This window comes from Cololabis saira, chromosome 15 (genome assembly GCF_033807715.1).
Source record: "Cololabis saira isolate AMF1-May2022 chromosome 15, fColSai1.1, whole genome shotgun sequence".
In the NCBI taxonomy this organism is placed as follows: Eukaryota; Metazoa; Chordata; class Actinopteri; order Beloniformes; family Belonidae; genus Cololabis; species Cololabis saira.
Window position 1 is genome coordinate 9,006,136 of NC_084601.1, and position 24,740 is coordinate 9,030,875.

The 24,740-nt window shown below is 40.3% G+C and overlaps 1 protein-coding gene across 1 annotated transcript in view; it reads left to right on the plus strand.

The window, feature by feature from the left end:
- csmd3b (CUB and Sushi multiple domains 3b) overlaps window positions 1-24,740 on the plus strand; it is a 470,660-nt gene that overhangs the window by 261,384 nt on the left and 184,536 nt on the right. Inside the window, exon 7 of the mRNA XM_061742392.1 lies at window positions 21,283-21,360. Within this exon, the coding sequence (XP_061598376.1) occupies window positions 21,283-21,360 (78 nt within the window). The remainder of the gene's footprint in view (window positions 1-21,282; window positions 21,361-24,740) is intronic.

The window sequence follows — 24,740 nt, forward strand, 5'->3', positions numbered from 1 at the left end:
CGACAGCTTCTTTAGGCTGATATGGTGCAGACACTATAAACAGCTAAAGTTTGTTTGTTTGAAAGGTTTTTTTTTGATTGTTTGACATTGGAAGCGTTCTTTATTTTTCCAAAATTATATTTAAACAAACACTTCTTGAACAATATAATTTGAAAAAAACACAACCATACTTTTTATGTACAGTGATGCATTTGGTGAAAACCAGCAGAAAAGAAACACACTACCAACTAACAAGCACAGAAGCGGAAATGTTTTCTCGAGGCTTTTCCTGTTATGTCAACCGTAAACTTTTCTTGATACTAACTATTTTGAAGCTAACTCCAAGGCCACCAAAGCTTGGCTGAGACAAATCATACAATAGGACAATGAACCCACACACATCAGCTAAAACAGAATTGGTAAAAAAAAGAAGATGATGAATACTCTGCAAAGGTTCAAAGTGTTCAGATGCATCCCTGGAAACGTCAATGAAGGAATGTTCTAAAGAAGAATGGATGAACAGTCATCCACAGCAATGTAACGGATTTATAACATCAAACACGGATGTATTAATCCAAATAGAATGACTAATGGTTATTTTGGTCAAAAATGATTCTGTATACTACTGAATCATGTAGTGGGCTTGATTTTTCACACATTGTTTCTGTAGTTTTGGTTAGTTTTTGTTCCATAAATCATGAGATAATGTAATATGCCACATGTTGCTTATTACCTGCGATTTAACTTAAGTCATCTTGAGGAGAAAATGAAATAAAGAATCTTTTTCCAAGCTCCGCAGCATTTTCTCTGCCTGTTTAAATGACTACCCACTCAAAAGTGTTGAAAAAAGTATTGTCCTTAGGGAAGGGGCATTCCTTTTCTCTTTAGATGTGATGCAACAGATCCCTGCTGCATTACATAGAAGGTTCAAATATGACTGGAGCTTTTATGTGGGGAGTTTCCACACTCAGCCTGTATCTGCATGGATTTTCTCTGCCTAATCCAGCTTGCACCCACATTCCAAAATCATGCGTGTTAGCTTGACTGGCTCCTCTATACTGGCTGTGGGAGTGTTACATCTCAGAGCAAGAGCGCAGTAAAATTATTCAGCCACACTCATTAGTTTAACTTCACATCAGATGTGTTTACTGCAAAGCTACAGTATAACACCATCCAAAGAGTCACGCTCTCTAAAAGAGGGGGTGGAGTGGAGTGAAAAAATTAAGAACTAATCTCAGTAACACTAGATGACTTTTTGGTATTTAATGTTGGCCAAAAATAATAGAAATGTAAAAATACACTTTTTTTTTCTTTTGCCTGTACCCGGCTGGTCTCTCTTCTTCAGACACGCTTCTCGATTGTGTCACAAACCAGTTCAGTTAGTGACAAAGAGGGAGTCCACACATGGATTATCAAATTCAAAAATATAATTTTATTAATAAAGTATATCAATAAATAATATCAAATAAATAAAAAAGTAAAAATTAAGTCAAAGTAAACCAAAAGTATATGTAGATTTAAATGTAGAGTGTCAGTCATGTATGCTGTGTGTGGGTGAGTGAAGTGTGCTGAGTGCAAGTGTTGTATGCAGGAGGAAAGAATACTTAGTCCCCCATGGCCGGTGGAAACCCGGAACCAAGCCCAAGTCTGGGAGCAGCAAGAGAGAGCAAGGTCGTATCCGAAATCGCATACTGTACTACTAGTACGTACTGATTTTGCCAAAATGTAGTATGTAGTATGCAGTATGCGAACAAAAGCAAAATCTGCAGTACGCGAAAAATACCCAGATGTGTTACTGATTTGGAAAAAATCCACAGCATGCATCAGACCAGTCTACCTCGCCTACTATGTCCCAGAATGCAATGCGCCCTTGACTGGACAGCACAATTTTTTTATTTATTTTTTTTACAAGCTTTATTGAGAAAACACAAGTGCAATACAAAACAGCGGCGACTGGACAGCACAATTGTGTAATCACAAAATACAACTTTTCCTGCCTCTGGTCGCCTTTTATACTGTACTTTATTATGCGTCATCAGTACTGTACTGTGCGTGTGATATTATTTTTATTTTTATTATGTTTTATACCAAGTACGTAGAGGTGCGCTAAATAAAAACCCAAACATATGTAGCTTAATAAAATAAAATGAAATTCAATAGACGGATATTTTCATTTTAATACATTAATTAAAATTGTGACGGCTCTGATGTACGGACAGAGCAGCAGCGCTGCTTCTGGGGCTCCAGTAAAAACATGAAGCTTCACTTTATATTCAGACAAACTAATGTGGCAGCTACAACTGTTAGATTTAATCTATTAAACCAACATTTATCTTCCTAAATTATTTATTTCAGCCAGCGGTAATTCACCACAGAGCTGCAGGTCAGGCGTTATTTGGATAAACTGAGCCCAGGTTGGGGATCTTAACGGTTACTTTTACGCCTGAAAAAATATTAAAATGTAATAAAGTGGCATATTAACAGCGCTACAGCGGAAATTAAAACAGCTTTTAGCTCTCGGCTTCTGCTGTCGTTTTGGTGCGAAATGCATTCTGGAATACTTGGCTGCATACTGCTGTGTGAACGGTCTGCTGGAGCGGCATACTGAATCGTTCATTTAGTATGCAGTATACAGTGCATACTGATGCAGTATGTAGCATGTAGTACGTTATTATGCGATTTTGGATACAGCCCAAGAGACTGCAGGGCTAGAGAGCCCTAAATACACTGACTCACACAAACACACAGGTGAGGCCAATTGGACGACCTGCCCACAACTTCCATCCAGGAAGCAGCATGGCCAATCAGTAGGGAGAGGGGCAGGCCGTCACAGTTGACTTACCGACAACTTGACATGAGACTTGCTCTTAATTAGTTTAAATTATCTTAATTAATTTAAAATGTTTTAATGATGGGTGTCAGTGTGAGAAGTGGGTGGAGGATATACAGTTCAAAGCAAGGTAAGACAAGTTTATTGGTATAGCACATGGAATGTATAAGACAATCAAAGTGCTTTACATCAAACAAGTTTTTAAACATGCGTTAAAAAGTAAAAGAGCTTAAAAGAAAATTAAAGACAGACAAACTTAAGTTAAAAACAATTAAACAAATGAGATGCAAGAAATAAAGGCTGTAGTGCATTATGGTGAATTACTGAAATGCAGTAGTAAATAAAAAGGTTGATTTAAAGTAGTTGAAAAGGTTCAGCAGCCCTGGTGCACTCATAGAGCTTATAGATGTTAAACAACAAAGGCGCCAGAATTGAACCTTGAGGAATTCCACATGTTATTTTTGTTAGGTCTGACTTGTAATTACCTAAAGACACAAGATTGGCCCTGTTAGATAGGACTCCAATCAAGCAAGTGCTGTGCCAGAACGTCTCACTCAGTTTTTTAACGTGTCTATCAAGATGTTCTGGTCGAATGCAACACTGAGATCCAGTAAGACCAAGACTGAAATGTTGCCAAAATGTTCCTTGTTTTAAAATCACGTATTATAAATTGAATATGTGCAGAGCAGCAGCACAGGTTATAAAACAAACACAATTGTATCAAAACATATTCATAGGATGGGATTTTTCAGCGTTTTATTACACAGGGATGTGGGTTCAAGTGGAAACCAGGGAAGTACAACCATCATGTGTAACGATCAGAAGAACTGAGATGGTTTATGCAGACCTTAGCAGAGAGGGTGTGCATCAGGAAAATAAGGCAGAAGGTAGGTGTATTTAACGTCTGTACATTACCTACAATATGCATTAAATCATTCCATAAGAGCACTCCATAGGTTTCAGATTTATGTTTTTCAGTCCTGCAGTACCACGTTCCATATTCATTTTATTATCCAAATGTGATATCTAGAGCTTTCAAAATTACTTGCCGTCAACACCTGCCTTTGAGACATAATGTAATAAAGCCAGGAATAATCGTGTAATGGACAAAATGTGCTTGGACAGTTATGACAAGCATGAAAGACGGTCAGTCTATAACATAAGACCAGAGATCATCGACCTCACGGCATTACCAGAAATGAATAAAAGTACCTGCCAGAACCTGACAAAGATTACTGATATGGCTGCGTGCCTGGTTCCTCGGAAATCTTCTCTACGGAGTAGCATATGCTGCATGGATGCTCTTGAAATTGATTAATTGATGACACTAATTTTTCGACAGCTGAGATAAATTGAACTATATTCTATCCCAGTCCAGAACCCAGTCTTGACTTGATATGTATTAATCTTTGTCTTTTTTCGATAGCTGCTTGTGGATTATTCATGAAATTCAAGCTTATCCGGGAGAACATAGATGACAAAACTCATTTAACTGTTATCTTTACCCTTGTCATGTACTTTGTTCTTTTTTTTTTTTTTTAATTCACATCCTTTCATGATTTTAGATGCTTGGATGTACAGTGACACATTCCCCACCCCTTTTGGATGAATTCTATTAGCATTATCTTTGCATTTCTTCAACTCTCCTTGATTTCCACCACTTTTTATTCATTTGTTACTTGACTTCCCATCCTAATAAACCATGTCATTTTGGACGACTAGATTTCACTTCTCTCCAAGAGAATAAATATTTATGGTGAAGCCATGGTGCAGTATTTGCAATGTTCCATGGTCATGCAAATACTGCATGTTGTATTGCACACTGTTTTCATGCAGTAGGCCTATTTGCCATGTTCCATGGCAAATACTGCATGAAAACAAATCCAAATTTGTCTCTTAGTGAACAAATCTGCCTTGGCAGGGTTAGTTGAGTTTATAAGACACAGCTAGGGGACCTCGAGGGGACACATTTGGCTCTGGGTGCTGCCAGACTGTTTTCCTTCTGTGTGGCTGTGTGTGTCTGGTGTGCGCGTATGTATTTGAGGTCAGTCAATCAGCTCATAAATCCTCCCTCTACTGCTGCCCAAATCATGAAACTTTGAATTAGTAATAATTTCTGTGATGTCTGCACAAGTTTGGAGAGAGGGGCCAGAAAGGTTAGTCCGAAAAAGCATCACACACGAACAGGAAAAGAAAAAAAGGTAAAACAGTGGGTAGGTCCAGTAGGAGATGCAGAAAGAGATATTTTTCTAAATATGTGAAATGAAGAATTCGCAATATCCTGCTATCACAAATGACTGCTAACAACCTCTGTAGAGGGAGGAAGCATGCGTGCACCCATGAGCCGCCGTGGGTGTAGAGCCTACTGTATGTTCAGCCTTCTTGGATTCAGGACAGGAGCCTGTTCATGAATTAGTCTGTCTTGTAAATAAAAGCCCACAGCTCTTTTGAAATGCTAAACCAGATCGACCAAATTATATTTCTATTGAATTCCTTAATTGAAGCTTTAAAATAATTCTAAATGACAGGGAATTTAAAACATGCCGCTGGCTTTATGTTTATTAACCTAAATTGAAGTAATCAACCATTTCAATTCAAATATTTCTCCCTTGAGACAGTATCATTGTCAACTGGGAGAAATCCCGCTTTCTTAAATCATTTACATTTTAGTCACAATATCTCTGGCAGGTGAACAAGAGATGTCAGAATGCATTTCTCTACGGTTTAAGGTGACAAGTGAGATCAGTCGGAGTAGGTTTGGTTGAATGTCTATATTTTTTCCAGTAGTGTTGTAATAATCACACAACTATAACTTGTTCATGTTTTTGTTTTTTTGCATTATACATCCCGGCGTACAAGCGCAGCCAACAAACACCCATTACAATAATTAATTTAAGCTCAGTATTTATTTACTTTTTTTCCTGAAATCTCTGAGTGAGTGTAAATGCTTTTTACCTGAGGACCAAAAGGCTCTTAAAACCTCTGAGTTTGTTTGAAGCACCGCAGGGCCTTGCTGTAGTTGTTTTACAGGCCGAGAAGAAATCAGAGTTGATGTAGTTTTTCCCTCTGGGACCTGCTGTAAGTGCATTTAAACATCTTTGTGCTCACCATGTGTCATTTGAGGACTTAACTAAGCTAAATCTTTCACCCTGGGATGGTGGGATACTAAAAGGTTAGTCTGTACAGTTGACTGTAAAAACCCATCTTGTGTTTTTAAAATGTCAATAATGTCCCCTCCACCATTATAAAATACTTTTTTTTAAAGATATGTACATCTCTAAAGTGACGGTAAAAGCTCCCCAAAGGGGAACTATCCCAAAGCTGATATTTAGTTGACCATTACGTGCAGTTTTTGTGGGACACAGTGTGCGCTCTACTGCCCCCTAGCACATACTGTGGTGTGTTGCAGTACAACATGACCTGGCCCGGCCTGAGACGTGGCATTTGTTCATGTCACACGTTGACAATAAACTTAAATGGCTTTTCATAAAAGCAATTGATGGAACTGATTCGTCGTTGCAGCCCTTTAAACCGGATTTATAATTTCAGTGAGGCTGAAGAACAATAACAGGAGGGATCACAATGTTTCACAGTCCAAGTGTGGGGATTATTGTCTTCCTGTTTGAACAGGTTGTTAGGTGTAATTACAGTTTGGGGCCTAAAGGCATAAACACTGAACGAGTTGGGACGTTATCTTTCAGACAGAACTGTGAGTGTTTTCCAAATCAAACTACGACTGGGGGTCCTGCAGGAGTTAACCATGGAAATGGAAAATTACATTTAAAGGGGACCTATTATGAAAAACAGGTTTTTTTCTTGCTTTAACATATATAAAGTGGTCTCCCCTCAGCCTGCCAACTCAGAGAAGGAGGAAAGAAACCAAATTATGCAGTGTCTGTGCAGCCGCCAGGATGAGCCGTCCAGTCTGATGTGATTTCTACGAGCCGTTCAGATTCTGTCACGACAGGAGCGATGCGTGAAACCACGCCCACAACTAACTCTGCCGGCCGGAGCTTCGGCCATTTTTTCGTAGCGGTGTATGGTCATTCGCGTCATCGCGTCAGGCAGCCAATCAGCACAGTGCCTCATTATCATAGCCGCCCGCGGAGGTTAGAAACGGGGAAGATAAAGACATGGCTTAGAGACTGAATTTCTAATTTATTTAGCAAAAACAATCAAAAGCTTGTTTTTAAGACATTCAAGGCCCGTTTAAAATAGGTATTAGATGCCATAATAGGTCTTTCTTTAAAGAAAGAATATGACTAAAACCCGAAACTAATCAGTCATTCATCGAAACAAAGCCTGAGATGACACAGTTACCCCCAAAACATATATTTGTATGTAAATGTATTTTGGTTTTTGCCAGTAGGATAGGAAAAAGCTCTGTTCATCTAGTTCTTTAAAATTATAACCAGGACATAAAATGTGTGGGTACCTAGTGAGCCACGATGTCAAACATGTTTTAAATCAGACCCTGACTCATATTTACGCATCTATCCAGCCCCGTTGAGCTGCAGCTTTTCTACTAAAGCCTCTCCAGCCCTTAAGCATGTGTAAAGATGTGGAGGTTAACCTCACAGCCTTGGAAGTTTTTCCTTTGTTTCTTATCATAAAACCTAGAATATATAAATTTTTTCACACCTTTTGATATTACATTTTTTAAACCTATGGTTAATTCTAACCTATGGTAAAGGGCAGCACGGTGGCTTGGGGGTCTTTCTGTGAGGAGTTTGCATGTTCTCCCCGTGCTTGCGTGGGTTCCCTCCGGTTACTCCGGCTTCCTCCCACAGTCCAAAAACATGCTAGATTAATTGGTGATTCTAAATTGGAAGGTTAATTCCCAAAATATTTTATAATGATATCAAGACGTCAATAATGATTACATGTAATGATATAATTAGATTTTTAAAATGATAAATACAATACCAATATGTAATGTATTTTGGAGAAACATTCAGGCGTCCACATGTGCAGCGATGCAAGAGGAAGGGTTAGGGTGTTAAGGGGTGAAGGCTGAATTATGGTTCTGCAACAAATCGGCGCCGTGCCTATGCCGTAGGCCACGCCGTAGGCCACACCGTGCCTGACGGGCAACTCCCAAAAATTGTAACTACGCGTTGAGAGGTCGCAGACAGAGAGGGCTGTGATTGGTTCGCTTGGTAGTAACGCATTTCCGGTTTCCGGTTTGTGAAGCAGTCGTGAACTTTCAGCGCTCTTTTCTTTGTTTATGTGTGATTTATTTTGTTGGAGTTGGAGTGTTGGAGAAGTCCGGCGGGTTCACGACGGCGTCACGGCAACGAAGTGTGCTCTGCGTTGGTGTAACACAGAACCATAGTCCAGCCTTTAGGGTTAACCCTAACCCCTTAACAACCTTACCCTAACTTTAATCCCTTACCCAACCTGATAAGCCCTGGAGAAGGGCAGTCATGTGTTGAAACTAGGGCTGGGCGATATGGACCAAAAGTCATATCTCGATATTTTCTAGCTGAATGGCGATACTCGATATATATCGATATTTTTTCTGTGCCATAATTGGGGTTTCCGCCAAAGCATTATAGCATAGCATCTCTGTTAGCTTCATTTTTCTCTGAGGCAAAAACTTAAAAAAACAGTCAGTTTTAAGTCAAAGCCTCGTGCCAAATGTCACACAGGTACCTTTATTAACAGAGGTCTGCACAATATCAAAATGTATAAAACAAATGAAATAAAAATAAACTTCCTGCATATATACAATAAAAATGCTTCTTGAATAAAATAAAACAAATATCCCTTTCCTGCATAACAATTAAATTAAAATACACTGTGCAATTAATACAATGTAGACAGTAACAGGCAGACTTTTCCACTGAGGTTGACAATTGTGCAAATAACAAAACATTTGTGCAAATCTAAAAAAAAACGTTATTTCTTTTTTTTTTTTTAAATCGATATAAACGATATTGTCGCGTACCATATCGCGTTTGAAAATATATCGATATATATTAAAATCTCGATATATCGCCCAGCCCTATTTGAAATCAACTATGAGTCTAAGGAAGTGTGCTGAAAGATAGAAGACGGCGAAAGATATCTCTTAAACTACATTCCTTTCCTTATTACACTAGTGGTAATAGCACATGCAGGTTGCTTCTGGAGTGCTGGAGCGTCGCTCACAATCAGCAGCTTTGTCACCGCAGGTCATATATAAGAAATCAGAAATTCTGAGGCATTGAGAAAAGAAAAAGACGCATTTAACAGGAAATGGAAACAATATATTCTGGTGTAGTGGATATTTTTTTTAGTCTTATAACGGATGACATTAAAAATCACCGACCCATTTCTGTTACCTACAGTGCCTTGCGAAAGTATTTGCCCCCCTTGAACTTTGTGACCTTTTGCCACATTTCAGGCTTCAAACACAAAGATATAAAACTGTAATTTTTTGTGAAGAATCAACAACAAGTGGGACACAATCATGAAGTGGAACGAGATTTATTGGATATTTCAAACATTTTTAACAAATAAAAAACTGAAAAAGTGGGCGTGCAAAATTATTCATCCCCTTTACTTTCAGTGCAGCAAACTCTGTCCAGAAGTTCAGTGAGGATCTCTGAATGATCCAGTGTTGACCTAAATGACTAATGATGATAAATGGATCCACCAGTGTGTAATCACGTCTCCGTATAAATGCACCTGCACTGTGATCGTCTCAGAGGTCTGTTTAAAGCGCAGAGAGCATCATGAAGAACAAGGAACACACCAGGCAGGTCCCATATACTGTTGTGGAGAAGTTTAAAGCTGGATTTGGATACGAAAAGATTTCCCAAGCTTTAAACATCCCAAGGAGCACTGTGCAAGCGATAATATTGAAATGGAAGGAGTATCAGACCACTGCAAATCTACCAAGACCTGGCCGTCCCTCTACACTTTCAGCTCATACAAGGAGAAGACTGATCAGAAATGCAGCCAAGAGGCCCATGATCACTCTGGATGAACTGCAGAGGTCAGAGGTCACCTACAGCTGAGGTGGGAGACTCTGTCCATACGACAACAATCAGTCGTATACTGCACAATTCTGGCCTTTATGGAAGAGTGGCAAGAAGAAAGCCATTTCTTAAAGATATCCATATAAAGTGTGGTTTAAAGTTTGCCATAAGCCACCTGGGAGACACACCAAACATGTGGAAGAAGGTGCTCTGGTCAGATGAGACCAAAATTGAACTTTTTGGCAACAACGCAAGACGTTATGTTTGGCGTAAAAGCAACACAGCTCATCACCCTCAACACACCATCCCCACTGCCAAACATGGTGGTGGCAGCATCGTGGTTTGGGCCTGCTTTTCTTCAGCAGGGACAGGGGAGATGGTTAAAATTGATGGGAAGATGGATGGAGCCAAATACAGGATCATTCTGGAAGAAAACCTGATGGAGTCTGCAAAAGACCTGATACTGGGACGGAGATTTGTCTACCGACAAGACAATGATCCAAAACATAAAGCAAAATCTACAATGGAATGGTTCACAAAAAACATATCCAGGTGTTAGAATGGCCAAGTCAAAGTCCAGACCTGAATCCAATCGAGAATTTGTGGAAAGAACTGAAAACTGCTGTTCACAGACTCTCTCCATCCAACCTCACTGAGCTTGAGCTGTTTTGCAAGGAGGAATGGGCAAAAATTTCAGTCTCTCGATGTGCAAAACTGATAGCGACAAACCCCAAGCGACTTACAGCTGTAACCGCAGCAAAAGGTGGCGCTACAAAGTATTAACTTAAGGGGGATGAATAATTTTGCACGTCCAATTTTTCAGTTTTTTATTTGTTAAAAAAGTTTGAAATATCCAATACATTTCGTTCCACTTCATGATTGTGTCCCACTTGTTGTTGATTCTTCACAAAAAATTACAGTTTTATATCTTTATGTTTGAAGCCTGAAATGTGGCAAAAGGTCACAAAGTTCAAGGGGGCCAAATACTTTTGCAAGGCACTGTACTTCATCCTATTCATGATCTTCAATAGAGATGTGCCGATTCCAATATTAGTATCATGTATCAGGTCTGATATTGTCCAAATACAGTAGTTGGATCTGGAACGGGCTAATGGTGCTTATCTGGTCTCAGAGACTGGAACACTATCCAGACCCTCACACTATGAACAGGGTATAAACTCAACTGGTCCATCAGAACCAGGAAAACATGTGGACAATTAAATGTCTCTGCATTTAGAGAAACATGGCTTATATCCATGAATCTGAATGGGTAACATAAAAGAAGTCCTGAAAGCCTCATCTCTCATATACTCGTCTTGAAGAGGGTTTTCCATGGAGACCAGCAACCTGTCGATTATATCTAAGAATAAAAAACTCGACTCAACAATATCAAGTAATGGGGTAGGACTAGCACAGTGAGTCATAGTAAATAAACATGCACCAACAAATTAGATGTGAACTCACAAACACATGGACTATTTTTTTTCTGCCGGGCTTTTTACAACTTTAAGTTGTCGGGGCTGCTGGGAGAGATCTGTTTATTTTGGGGAAGTGCTTTTTTCCTTCAGATCCCAGAACGGAGCAGGGACTCTTTCTGAGATGCTGTTTAACAAAAAGAAAGAGTGATGTGTTCTTGTACTGTAATTGGATCTGTACACATGAGAGATACTTCATTATGTCCAAAAACAAAATGAAAGTATTGAGCATGCTGCCTTATTAATTTCAACCACAGACTCATCAGCCAGTTGACAGGTCAGTCAGCAATTCATTAACTCAGCTGAATATTTCCAATTAATCTACAAATGATAGTCTGAACACTGAAGAAAGAAAAAAAAGCCACTTACTGTACAGCGAAGTGGACATATCCACCACATAATACCCGTCTTTGCTCTGTTCTGCTCTTTTACTTATTTCTTCTTTTCTATACTAATTTTCATGTACTATTCCATCAACCTGCCCAGGGACTACAGGTGCAAAATAGCAAACTGCTACAACCTGGCACCACGCATATTCTCTTGTTCAAGATTAATGTCTGATTGTGCACTGTCCCTGTTTTGAAATAAATAAATTAAAATTACAATGAAAATGAAAATGGTAAAATGGCCTTTAATTTCATGAGAATCCCTCCATCCGAAGCTTTTAAAGCAGAAATACGGAGATGGGCAGGTTAAAAATGAGTTGAGACCAAGATCATTGGATCCATATTAGAGCATCTTTGCCTCCATGTCCTCTCATAGAGCTTGTGTTTTTCAAAAGCATACCCCTTTCCCACAATCATCTGCTTTCTCTCCAGGGCCTGTTGCAGGACAAACAGATCCTCAGATATCTTTTTTATGTGCATTTGTAACTTCCTATGTCAGTCATTTAGAGTCTTGTAATGAAGAAAGTACACTCTATTTCATTTCTAGTCCTTCACATGCCATGACACGATGAGGAGAAATAAACAATCAAAAAAGATCTGGTCAAGTGGCTCTTACAATTAGGAATGGATAAACAGAAACCCATGCATAACACTCTCAATGCTGCCAAAGCTGAGTGCTGTGGTTCCGTAAACTGTCCAACTCTCTTTTGCAGCAGCAACCTCATGAGTCCGTCACGTTGTCGTGGAGGAATACTTGGCCAACTGTTCTTCACCTTTCTGTGGCTCATTCCAGGTCTGGACAGGCCCTGAGACGACGTGTAAACCTGGGAGAAGTCTAAACTGGGACTGTTTTTCCTTTTCTACTGAGCCATTCAGTTATAGATTTGCCGCCATGCATGAGCACATTGTTCTGTTGCATGACCCAGTTCTGGCCAACCTTTAGCCTTTCCGACAAATGACTTCACATTGGACCATTGTGTGCAACTCATCTGTCTGAGGAACATTGTTCTGGAAGCCTTTTGGCTTATCAAGATGCACCTTTGCAAATCTTAGCTTGCTGCCAGGTTCTTTTCAGAGGCAAGCTTCCTTTTCCTTTTCTAACAGTACTGTCATGAACTTTAAGGGTCAGCAATCCTGTCCAACTTTAGAACTTTTGACATTCTGTTAAGATCTCCTCACCATCTGCTAGCTTTAACTTGTGAGTATATTGTAAAATCAAAGCAACAGCCTTTCTGCAACAGCCAGGGATTTGGAAACAGGAAACAACCAGACAAGAGTCAATTATCGCTCTTAAAGAAAGAGGGGGTACCCGGCATCGATTGGAACCGGACTACTGTTTGTTGGAGGGCATAGTTGCTCGGCTGAGATCAGCCCTTTTTCCTTTTTGAAATTTCTTGAAAGGATGCACGCGCTGCCTCTGCATGTTAGCACTTTTTAGTTGTTTTTTTTTAATAAATAATTACAAATCTCAGGTTTCATTTTAAAACCTGGTCAGGACTAGGTGTCAGCTATTTCATGATGTGCAAAACCTATAAAAGGAGGGGGATGTTTTTATTTTGACATAACTTTAAATGTAGTTTTATAGGCATATGTAAAGATTTAATGGTTTTTAATAGGTCCATGTTCAATTCACTATTTTATTTTATTTTTTATTTAATACTGTATTTCAAGTACAGTAAAAATACTTTTATACTGAAAAACGCGCCTGGAACCATCTCAGGGACCACGTTGAAGCAGACGCTTAACTTATTGTGCTTTTGGACCTTCTGCTTCTATACTGTTTGCATTTCAAACATCTTTAAATCCATAATCTGCTTCCATGCTAAACTTGGTGAATGTGTCAGGAAGCACATGCTTCCCGACACATTTCAGCACTTTCATTGCTGTTGGTTCTTGATAGCAACTTGTTTTTAGACTTTGTTTTAAATTACTGATAAACATTGACAAGGAGAAGAAGGTGAAGATGATCAGCCTTTCTCTGAATTACAAAGATCCACATTCAGGTCTTCACATAGAATCAGCTTGTCTGCCTCCTAGTGGATGTCAACAGTATAAAACCCTTCTTTGGATGTTTCAAGTCTCTGATATTGTTTCCTCAGCCAGTCAGTGTGCTGCTCGATAGACAGATAGAAGATAGACACATAGATAGATGATCCTCCAGTGTTTTACTGGATTCTTTCTGCTTTAATGTTTAAATGTAAGTTTAAAGTACTTGTAAACAGTATCTTTAGATCACCATCTTTCTTTCCTCTGTTGTTTACCATCGCTCACCTGTTCATTACCAATCCTCCCTTTTCTATTTTTTACATCAGTAAAACATAAAAAAGGAAACCTTAAGCATCCATTTAAACTGATGACATGTACTCTCCCCAACCATACACCTGTAACACCCGGGTACGAATGTGTCAGTGCAGCACATCCCTTTTATATGCGCTCTGTGCACGTGTTTGTGCTCTTAGTTTATCTGTCAGTGTGCGCATGAGGAACTGTGTTCTTTGGCCTGTATGAGGTCGGGTTCCTCCTCTGCTCTGAATATGTCCGCTTGCATTTACAAGTTTTGGGTTCATGCATGCGTGCAGGTCCCAGTTAATGAATCTATCTGTAGTTTATTGATTTGAGGTGGCAACCTGTGTGCACAAACGTGTTTCTGTCTGCTTCATTCCGTCTTGTTTAGTATATGCCTGTTTGCCTGAGTCAGGTATGAACAATTTGTTTCCTTTCCTGTGGCGGAAGCTACCGATCATACGTCTCCATCATAGCTCTTCATTACGCATTCATGACTTTCTGTGTCTGCAGGGCTGTGATTGGCTCTTAATGAGCAGCTGACGGCATTATCAGTCAGTCAGAACAAACAAAACACCAGTCAGCCACAGTTATGGAAACATTATTCAACTCAAGCAGTGACACAGTGTAACCCTAAGGTAGACTGACGCTGGATGTTGCTGAGTGCATGGAGACATTTTATGCGACCCTGTCAATGTCTTAAACATGGTCACGATCAACAGCACACATCTTAAAATGTTAAGTGCACTGGATAATTACAGCCCAGGAAAAGAGAGCATTTAGCTTGTGTGGAATATATAATTTAGTTTTTGTGTAAATAAATCCCTAAGCCCTTTTCCTTGTCAGCCCGAGCTTAAGAACCATTAGTCAAACTGAGTACAGAGATACTGCCGGCTTCAGTGGGAACATATAAGCTCATAAATCTATGAACTGCCCCTTTTCATCTTAAGTTATAATAGGAGCTTGTATTTTACCAGTGCTGCCTTTCATTATTTACTCTGCGTTCCGTTGTTTCTTATGGAAAGGGCTGTTAGCACCAGAATCCTTACTCCAGGGGGACGAAGAATAATCAGTGGGTGTCAAAGGTTAAAAGTGGAAACGTAGGAAAAGTGGATCAGTAAACCTTTAGTTGAGAGCCACTGACCCACATTTATTTCCAAGCTTAATATATTAAAATATTGTTTAAATTAAAATAAAAGGCGAAAAATGCAATGGTTTTTCTTTTGAAAAGTCCAACTAAAACCAGGTAGTCCAGTTCCGTGGTGATCCTGGCCTTTATTCAAGACCGCACCCTTAAGTTAGAGGACCAGTCCAAGTATATCAAAACTTTTACTGAGCATATGAAGGAGCCATGTGCAGTGACAGATTAAATGGAGCAAATAAGTGATATGAGTCTTAACCAATCATCTTATTTTCACCATCAGTTAGCTCCGGGTACCAGATCAGTGCAGGGGGAACCTCTGGCATCAGTAATCACATGGAAATATGTCCCAAATCCTCCTTTTGATGTCTGACCATGAATTATTTTTGATTGAGAGATTTAACAATGTAGCAGGCAGTCGGTCAGTGTACCTGCTCCGAGGAAGACCTTGAATGCCTTTTCGATACCAGACGCAGGTAGAACCTGTTGGACCAACCTGCAAGTAGAAAGACTCAGAAAAAACGCTTTTGGCTTTGCTGTCTGCTGTGACTTAAAGGGGACCTATTATGAAAAACAGTTTTTTTCTTGCTTTAAAATATATAAAGTGGTCTCCCCTCAGCCTGCCAACTCAGAGAAGGAGGAAAGAAACCAAATTCTGCAGTGTCTGAACAGCCGCCCGGATGAGCCGTCCAGTGTGATGTGGCTTCAACGAGCCGTTCAGATTCTGCGTTATGTAACGACGGGAGTGATTTACATAGGTTGGCGTGAAACCACGCCCACAACTAACTCCACCGGCCGGAGCTTCTGCCATTTTTTCGTAGCAGTGTATCGTGTCATTCAGGCAGCCAATCAGCACAGAGCGTCATTATCATAGACGCCACCCACTCAGAATCCCGCATAGATAATGAGGTTAGAGAATGGGAAGATAAAGACTCTGACGCTGAATTTCTAATTTATTTAGCAAAAACAATCAAAAGCTTGTTTTTAACACATCCAAGGCCTGTTTTAAAATAGGTATTAGATGCCATAATAGGCCCCCTTTAACTTTTTGTCATAGAATAGTTTAATACTTTAAAAGAGCTTAATGTTTTAGCCGTTACAACTGCCCAGTTGACAGCCCTAAAAAGACAGGCAATTACCACAAAATGAAAATATATTGATTAGCCACTAAGTCAACCCAGTTTACAACACTGACTTCTCTGTATCAGGAAATCTAACCCTTTTAAAATGAAATTATGCGTGTTACCCTTTGGCCTCAAAAATGTACCTTTCATAAATGGAAACAAAAATGTGATCTATCTTGTTTTTTTTTTTACTTTCACCACATCAGATCTTTTCAGCAACTGCAGACCTAATGACTGATTTTATGTTTTTTTTAGATTAGTTTTCATATTCACATAGCCTTTTTTGTCATAAAACCCTAATTTAAAAGAAAGAGAAGGTCAGAAAAATGCGATATTTTCCAAAATTGAAGTAAAGAAGTGGGATGAAGTTATTACAGTCTTGACAAGGTTAATAATTAATGACATCGATTCTGAAGCATTATTATTTTTTTGAGCAATAAGAGTACATTTTATAGACTTTATTTTACCCTTAGATCCCAAACAGTCCTTCTCATTAAAGTGTAACAAAAATGTTAAATCAGATTTGCTGCTCCCGGTGGTTTACGGGGTGCCATCAGAGCTAAAGCCTGTTTACCTTGTATTTTCAAGGGAGGGGCTTGTATTTATTAGGTACTTATGGAAAAAGCTTTATATTATGTCACAAATATCTGGTTATACTGGGAGTCAATGGGACACAAATCTCCTGCAAGTAACGAGTGTAGGTATTATTCGTATCTCCTATTCTACACAGCAGTTGCAATGGAGGGTACAATGGGACTTTAAAAGTAATGACAAATCCTAGCCAAGTTTCATATAATTAGCATTTACGCTGACCAATATATTAAGACTCAATAATGTCAAGACAGCAGGAAGTACACTTTGGGCCCCCCGGGCACCCAGAGGGCTAACCAAGTGGATTTAAGCATTCAAATTGACCAAAAGCCGGTTTGTTTCATCGGCGTGTATGAAACAAACCTGTTTAGACACATTTGAATGTAATGTGATTCCACACTACGAGTTAAATCAGCGAGTCATTGATCTGGGCAGTGCTTGGGGTGTCAGGCCGTATAGCATTTAGAAGATAGATATTCAGCTTGGGTTTGACAAATATGAACTATATAGCAGACTCTGTCCTACATTTTTCTTTTAAATCACCCATCCATCCATCCATCCAGAGACAGGGGTACACCCTGGACAGGTCGCCAGTCTATCGCAGGCGCACATGTACAAACAGACAATGTGCACGCTTACACTCAGACCTACGGGCAACTTATGGCGCTTTTACACTAGTACCTACTCAGCGCGACTCGACTCGACACGCTTCGTCCCGCCTCCACTCGCCTTGCCCTCGTTTGTTTTTAAACACTCAGATGAGAAGTAGGCGGGATTGGAGTGAAGCTGCTGTGATGTATTTAATTGTGTGATCTAAACGGAGAAGACAACAACACTAAAGATGTAGAACACGTAAGAGATGATATATGTGCTGCTGGGTCTGTGGCTTGTGTTTGATATCAAGTTAAAAAATGAGAGTGAAAGAAGCTTCAAGCGGGTACGCTTTTTTTTTTTTTGTTTGTTTGTCTCGGCGCTGCTGGAAAGTCAGCTGGGAGCCGCGAGCAGCTGAGAAATGACAGAGCTCCTGGTAGATCTGGTCGTTCCTCATCCCCCGTCTAGATCCCTTTTTAATTCTCTCCTCAGCACCAGGTTTATGAACATCTGCACCTCAGATTTGGATCACCAAACAGACTTTTGCGCTGCCATTGCTGGTCGAATAAAATGAAGAAGTCGCGAGCCGCTTCCTGACTCAAACGTCTGACGGCCCCGCCCCCTGACCAATCGGTGTATTGTGATGACGTCAGATACAGCCGACTCAGCCGCTTAGAATCACAGCAAAATAGATACAGAAAAAGTATCTACTTGGCACGCTCCACCCGCCTCCACCCCTAGTGTAAAAGCGCAAAACCGGGGCGTGTCGAGTCGCGCTGAGTAGGTACTAGTGTAAAAGCGCCATTAGGTTCATCAATTAATCTAATTTGCATTTTTTTGTGCTATGGGAGGAAGCTGGGGTACTGGTCCACGGGGAACCCACGCAAGCATGGGGAGAACATACAAACTCCACACAGAAAGACTCCCATTGGAGTCAAACCAGGAACCTTTTGCTCCACTTGAGCACCATGCTGCCGTATTTTAAATCATTATGGGCATGCCAAGTAGATGGTAAAAAGTGAAGTACAGTGAATGTGCAGTGAATGCTACAGTGAATGCTCTCCTTGAGGTCCGGTTGGTTGGAGACAAAGAAGCCCAGGTTCTTCTCTGAGCACTCAACACACTAACTCTACGCTGAACTCTGTCAGAAATGTAGTGATCCCCTTCCAATCTCAATCACGCGAGTGAAAATCATATGTAAACCTTGACAGCCCCAAATAAATGTAAAATGCTGTGTTTTGTACAGTCAGTCATTGTGATTATTTCCACATTGTCCAAAATGTGCAACTTTGGCTGCCAAATGGCATAAATGCCTTTCAAAAGTGCCCAATAACTTTATCTCAGTGAATGTTCTTTATTATTGGAAGACATTGAAATCCAAGTTCAGTCTAAAGGCTGAATTATGCTTCTGCGTCAAAATGGCGCCGTGCCTACGGCGTGTGGTTTGGGTCGACGCAGACGACACGCCGTCACCTGCGGGGTCACTGACGTTACCTCCCGAAAATTGTAACTACGCGTCGAGGCGACGCAGACCACACGCAGACAGAGAGGGCTGTGATTGGTTCACTTGGAAGCGAAGCATTTCCGGTTTCCAGTTTGAATCAGTAGTACACTTTCAGGGCTCTTTTCTTCGTTTATATGTGATTTTTTTTGTTTTGGTTTTTCTGCACAATAGTTGTCCTTATCTCTTTGATTTACTGTGACCGGAAAAAGTCGGATAAACCATTCAGAAAAAGATCGCTAACTAGCGGCCGCGGGGGGTACTGCACCACGGCGAAATGGAGTGACGGAGAAGTCCGAAGGGTTCAGCACGGCGTCACGGCTGCGGCGTGTGCTCTGCGTTGGTGTGACGCAGAACCCTAATTCAGCCTTAAGGGACAGCCTTAACGTTTGGGTAAAATTATTTTTTATTGATTTATTAGGACTTCTTAATGCCAGTCTTTTCTAGACCGACATATGTAAGTACTGGGGGGACAGGGAAAGGAAGACGAGGTTTAATAAGAGATCATCCATCCGTCCATGCATTATCTGTACAACCTGAAGTTGTCCTGTCTACTCATGAAGGTCTATTCTGATTTCAGCTTCTAACTTGGAGAGATTTTCGACATTATAAAGACATCAAACTCACAAGTTCATACTTTCTTTGTAATCACATCTTCCATTAATTATATAAAACAGAACAACTTTTTGAAACTGTCAGCATCCGTCTCCAAGTTACACAATCAAGCTTTGTTTGAAAGGTTCATGTGTCAGTCGTGATTAGCTTAAAACACCAAACATATTACGCAGCACCTGACAGGTTAGTTAACTGTGCTTATGGCAACTTCTTCACCATGAATTCAGGATTAGAAGTTTTTCACTTCAACCCCTCACCCTAACCCTAACCCCTGACTGTGAGCGCTGACCCTAACCCAGCCCTACTCGCTTCACAGGTACCGCAAACGCGATGTGATACAAAGTTGCGTGTCGATTAATATGAGAATGCTGGGTAATTCTTTGAAATGGTTCTATGATGTGAACGGCTGACTAAATGACCTATTTTTAGAGTTTAAATTAATAAGTCAAAGCTCAGAGCTCTGAGTCAGCTCTTAGCATGTTCAGACTTAACAAATTTAGAGCTATATCTAATTTAGGCTGTGGTCAGACTAACAATATATTTAGACTCATGAAAAGTACAATGTTTTCACCACCGAATTGTTGCAGTATCACCATCAATTTTGCAGACGTAAATAAGTAACTAGTATTTATGTTTTTTCTTTTAATAGGTTTCTGTTGAGTTGGAGGGCTGCACATGTCAGCATTTTATACAGATGGATCCCATTTAATTATCATTGTGTTAAGATCACACAATAGCTTGTTAAATATTCAGCCTCTTTAGACCAGAATAATTTATCAACAAGGTAAGTCGTGACATCATGAGAAAGCCATGATGTGGTTCAGCCTGGTCAGACAGAATAGGACTGATATAAATATGCATTTGTGTTGCCTCTGAACAACACGAGGATAATTGAAGCACATTAACACTTGTGCTATTTGTCACTATTCAGTGGAGCAGTCGGGTCATTATGGAGGCGATCTGACAGCCAATCTGTCAGACGTTCATTGAAATGATTTGCTACTTCATCGTTAAAGATATGATATACTTGTGTTTCCATTATTTATGTTGGTAATTTATTTGTTCTTTTGACAGTAGAGCAGAGAAAAACAATCAAATCTGGAGGGAGTCTAATGGAGATTGTCCCAGGGTGCTTTTTGTTTTTTTTTTTGTTTTTTTTTTTCTGCGGCCGTACTTGCAGGGATAAATTAACCTCTGGGCTCGGCAAGGTACATTTGTAGCACGTCCACCTCCGGTGGGTGATGGGCTGTGTCGCCGGTGTTGGGAACCGGAGCTCATGCCATCATAGACTGCTGCCCATCAGTTTGCCTCCTCTTGTTTTTGATTGACTTCCCCCAACCATCTATTTCCCAGCGTTCCATTATCTGAGGGCTTTGATTGCAGAGCTGCTTCATACTTATTTTGATTAAAAGTGTAATTTTCCTCTGTCGGCTTTTGTTCAGAATATGATGGGGCTTTCAGTGAAAAAGACGTTTCACACTTTTGCTTTAGCATTTCATCAATTAGTCAGTGACGGAGAGAACGAGACATGTGATCAAAATTTCTCAATGATACTGATTGGAGACATTTTATCCAGCTTTCACCCTCTGTCCTCCTTCTTTCTCTTTGCTGTGTCCCTCCTGCTGTCTGTTTGAACCATTTTAACATTTACTTTGCTTTTCCCCCCTCACCTTCTTTTACGCTTCGCTCTTCTCTCTCCCAACATTGTGAGGGAGAAGATTTAGCATTTTGCAGGGTGCACTGAATTCAGTCTCTTCTCTGATTTCTCCCTCTGTTTTCTGTATTCTGCTCTCTTCTACAGTGAAGCGATCAGTAGATTTTAAATCACGGGGCGTTAAATTATTCCCTGGCAAAGACTCCGGCAACAAGTTTTCAATATGTGAGTTTACATCCCAATGTTCATTTGGCTAATGATGTGGTGGTTTGACGTGGTTCGACTTTGTCTTTGATTTGCTTTCATAACCTTTGTCTCTTCAAAAGGTTTTATGTTCAACACTTTTGTGGCTTACAACACAGAAACACCATTTGACCCTTTATTCAGCGTGTGATTAAGATCAGTTTCCAGTCATACAAGGCTGAAATATGTGACAGAAGTATTTGAACATTATTTTTCCAGCAAAAAAGTGTTGAAACAACTAAGACCTTTTGCAAAACGAGTGTTCCTGGGTTCTGCTGTGCATTGGCTGCAGAGTGTCTTTGTGGTTTGACTTTTTATGTCTGTATGTTCAGGTCATGGTGTCGTGCCTCTTCATTGTTTGCTTTGATATGTTTAATCACGGCTTGCTCTGATAAGCTTAATCGTGGTTTGTTTTGGCTTGCTTTAGGCTGGAACAGGGATGGGAATCGGCTGTTGTAATATCCGTTATCATCCACCCCGCCTCTTCCTTTATCCTAATCCCCCTCTTCTCTTCTCCTCTCTTCGTTTCTCTTCACACCTTAATGAGTTAATTTACTTTCCCTCTTTCATGAAATACAGACCTGTGAGAATAAGTCACTTTCAAAATGAACTCTTAATCTGAGCACCCTGTAGGGTAAGTCTCACGGTGCTGTGTGTCTTCACTTGTCATTTAAAGCAAGGTAACATTAAAAATCACTTCTGCTCAACCCAATCTACCTTCAGTTAGGCTCGCAAGAAACATAATTAAGAAAAACGCCCCCTCCCTGATGCACACCTGTGCATATACCTTCCTGGATAAATAAGACTAATAAACCTAAGCTGCAGCGACTATAAGTGGCTCCTACACAGGCTTGCAGTACCCAGGATATGTCTCTTATATTCCTTCAACACTTGCGTGTCTGTATTTAATCTCTTCCGCTGGTTTTAAATTGAAAAATAGTTCAAAGTTTATGAGTTGGCCATGGACAGGTAGATATGGCAGGTCATCCTGCCCCGTGCCACAGTGTGTCTGGTCACCACAGTCTTTGGGTGTGATTGGGTTTCTATACAGAAAAAACACAGCAATGTTATTAAAGGAAGACCAATTGGAACACCCTCCTGTCCCGGTGTACCGCCACTGTATCTACAGGCCCTTTAAAAAGAAATGATAATCAAAGAAATAAACCCACTGCTGCCGCTCCTTTATTAATTCATCCCGACCAGCAGATGTGACTCGGTTCTGCTTCCACGCGGCGTCGTCATCCATGAGAGCAGTTTGCTATGTCACTTCCTCCGTCGGCAGCTAGGAGGTGCGTCAGTGACATGTGAAGTTTGAAAGCAAAAATGTATCTGTGCACGCTGAAAAAGTAAAAAAAAAAACTGATATGCAGCCAATAGTACACAAATGGCCCTACAACACCAGGAATCGCCATGCAGCTGTGAAACATGTACATCGCAAGCTGTTGACGACCCTTGAGGTCTTTTCCTTGGTGCTTAAACTAGAGACAATCCAGAAGTGAAATCAGCACTTTGGCCACTTTACATGTTCAAGATAGCAAAAAATGATGCACAAGCCTGAGTATGTTAGAGTGAACGTTTGCCACGCAAGGTCATGCACATGCAGGCAATACAGCAGAAACACTATGCAGACACGTCGAGCCAAAAGCCAACTATAAGTCTGGTCTGTCCCTGTTCAGTTTGCATGCATTTTCAAATGTCGTGGCTTGTTTCCTTACTTGCTCGTGTTTGCATGTTTGTCATGTGTGAGTCCCTTAAATACTGCATTAGCTGGTGGCCTGAGCAGGATACAGCACACAGGCACACTACACACACGTTTGACCCTACAGACTCTGATTGGTTTGGAAGCGACTGCTCTGATATGACAGCTTCCACTCTTCAGTGAAGCACACTCTGCCTGTGTCTGTCCATCCCTGCCCATTTATTTTCTGTACACGTGGTTTTGTGTATGTGTGCGCATGCATATGTGTGTAAATGTGGGTGGAAAGCTGTGTGTTTTGTGGTTGAGGGTGTGCACATCGTACCAATACTGTAACCAGTCCCTCTGTTGTACTGTTAATAGTCCAGATGGTCAAATTAGCCGCTCCAACAAAGCAACAAACTATCTCCTCTAACAAACACACACACACACACTCAAAACCTCCGTCGCCTGCTGGGTTTGTTTAGACGGACTAAGCGTGTACTTGCATGTTAGCCAGCTAACCCGCCAGTGTGGTGAGAAGGTGTTAGTGTGGGAGCAGAAGTGCCCACTATCACCATTCCGCCACTTCATTTAGTCGTCTGGAATCTCAATTGCTGTTTTCAGGACAGTTAATTCTGTCAGTTGTTCGTTTTTCACCATTATTTTCTTCCCAAATCAGCAAATCCATAAAATAGAGAAGAAAAAAATATATTCATACAGTACAGACCAAACGTTTTGGACACACTTCCCCATTTGTTTGAATGAGAAGGTGTGTCCAAACTTTTGGTCTGTACTGTATACATTTATATATACTGTATATACATTTAATTTATCTGAACTAATTTAAAAAGAAAAAACAACGTTACAAAAAAAAAGTGCATTTGCACCTTAGTGTTTGAGGTTACATATTGGTTTCCCCTCTGACTTAAAGGGACGTCTTAAAGTAAATTCATCATTTACTTGTAATTTTCTTTCTTTCACTGTGATCAGAACAGAAACTTCACTTTGATCAGGTGAACAGGGGCAGATTAAAACAGTAACAATAACATTTAGAGGTAAAGAAATGGTGAAAAAAGCTTGTCGGTCACCAGAGGAGTTCATGTTCGTTTACGTCCTCAACAGCAAACTCTTTCTTCCAAGTGAAAGGCTTCTCATTTTATAATCAAGTAAGTTGAGTTTGCACTTTTGAGCTTCCTATATAAATGTCTTTAACTTCCCCTTGGAAGTCAGAGATGCGTTTTAGTTTTTTTTTGCTTTCTTCTGAATTATTCACATAAAATCACATCCTGCTTGTTGCTTAACCTCAAGCCTGGAGCGATGCGTCTTCTCAGCTTAACAACTCCTGCTCTTCAGGACGGCAGGAGGCTGAACGGCTGAAGGTTTCAGATTAAAACTTTTACAGACTTGCTTTTTAATGAAAGTGTCTGGATGTATTTATATTTAAGGATTGAATGATAGCAAAACAAAGACAGAAACGAATAAAAAGTGCAAGATTTTGACGAAGATTTTGAGTCCGCTTCCTGATTAAAACAAACTTTTTTAGTGATTTTCAGTGTTTTGTGTGGTTCTCTCCATCGTCGTCGTCACATCTGTCACATCTGGCGTGTCATTGACCAGATCAGCTCCTGTGCGTCTGGAGTGCCTCATCACTCCCGTCCCCCTGTATAACTATCCACCTGTCCGT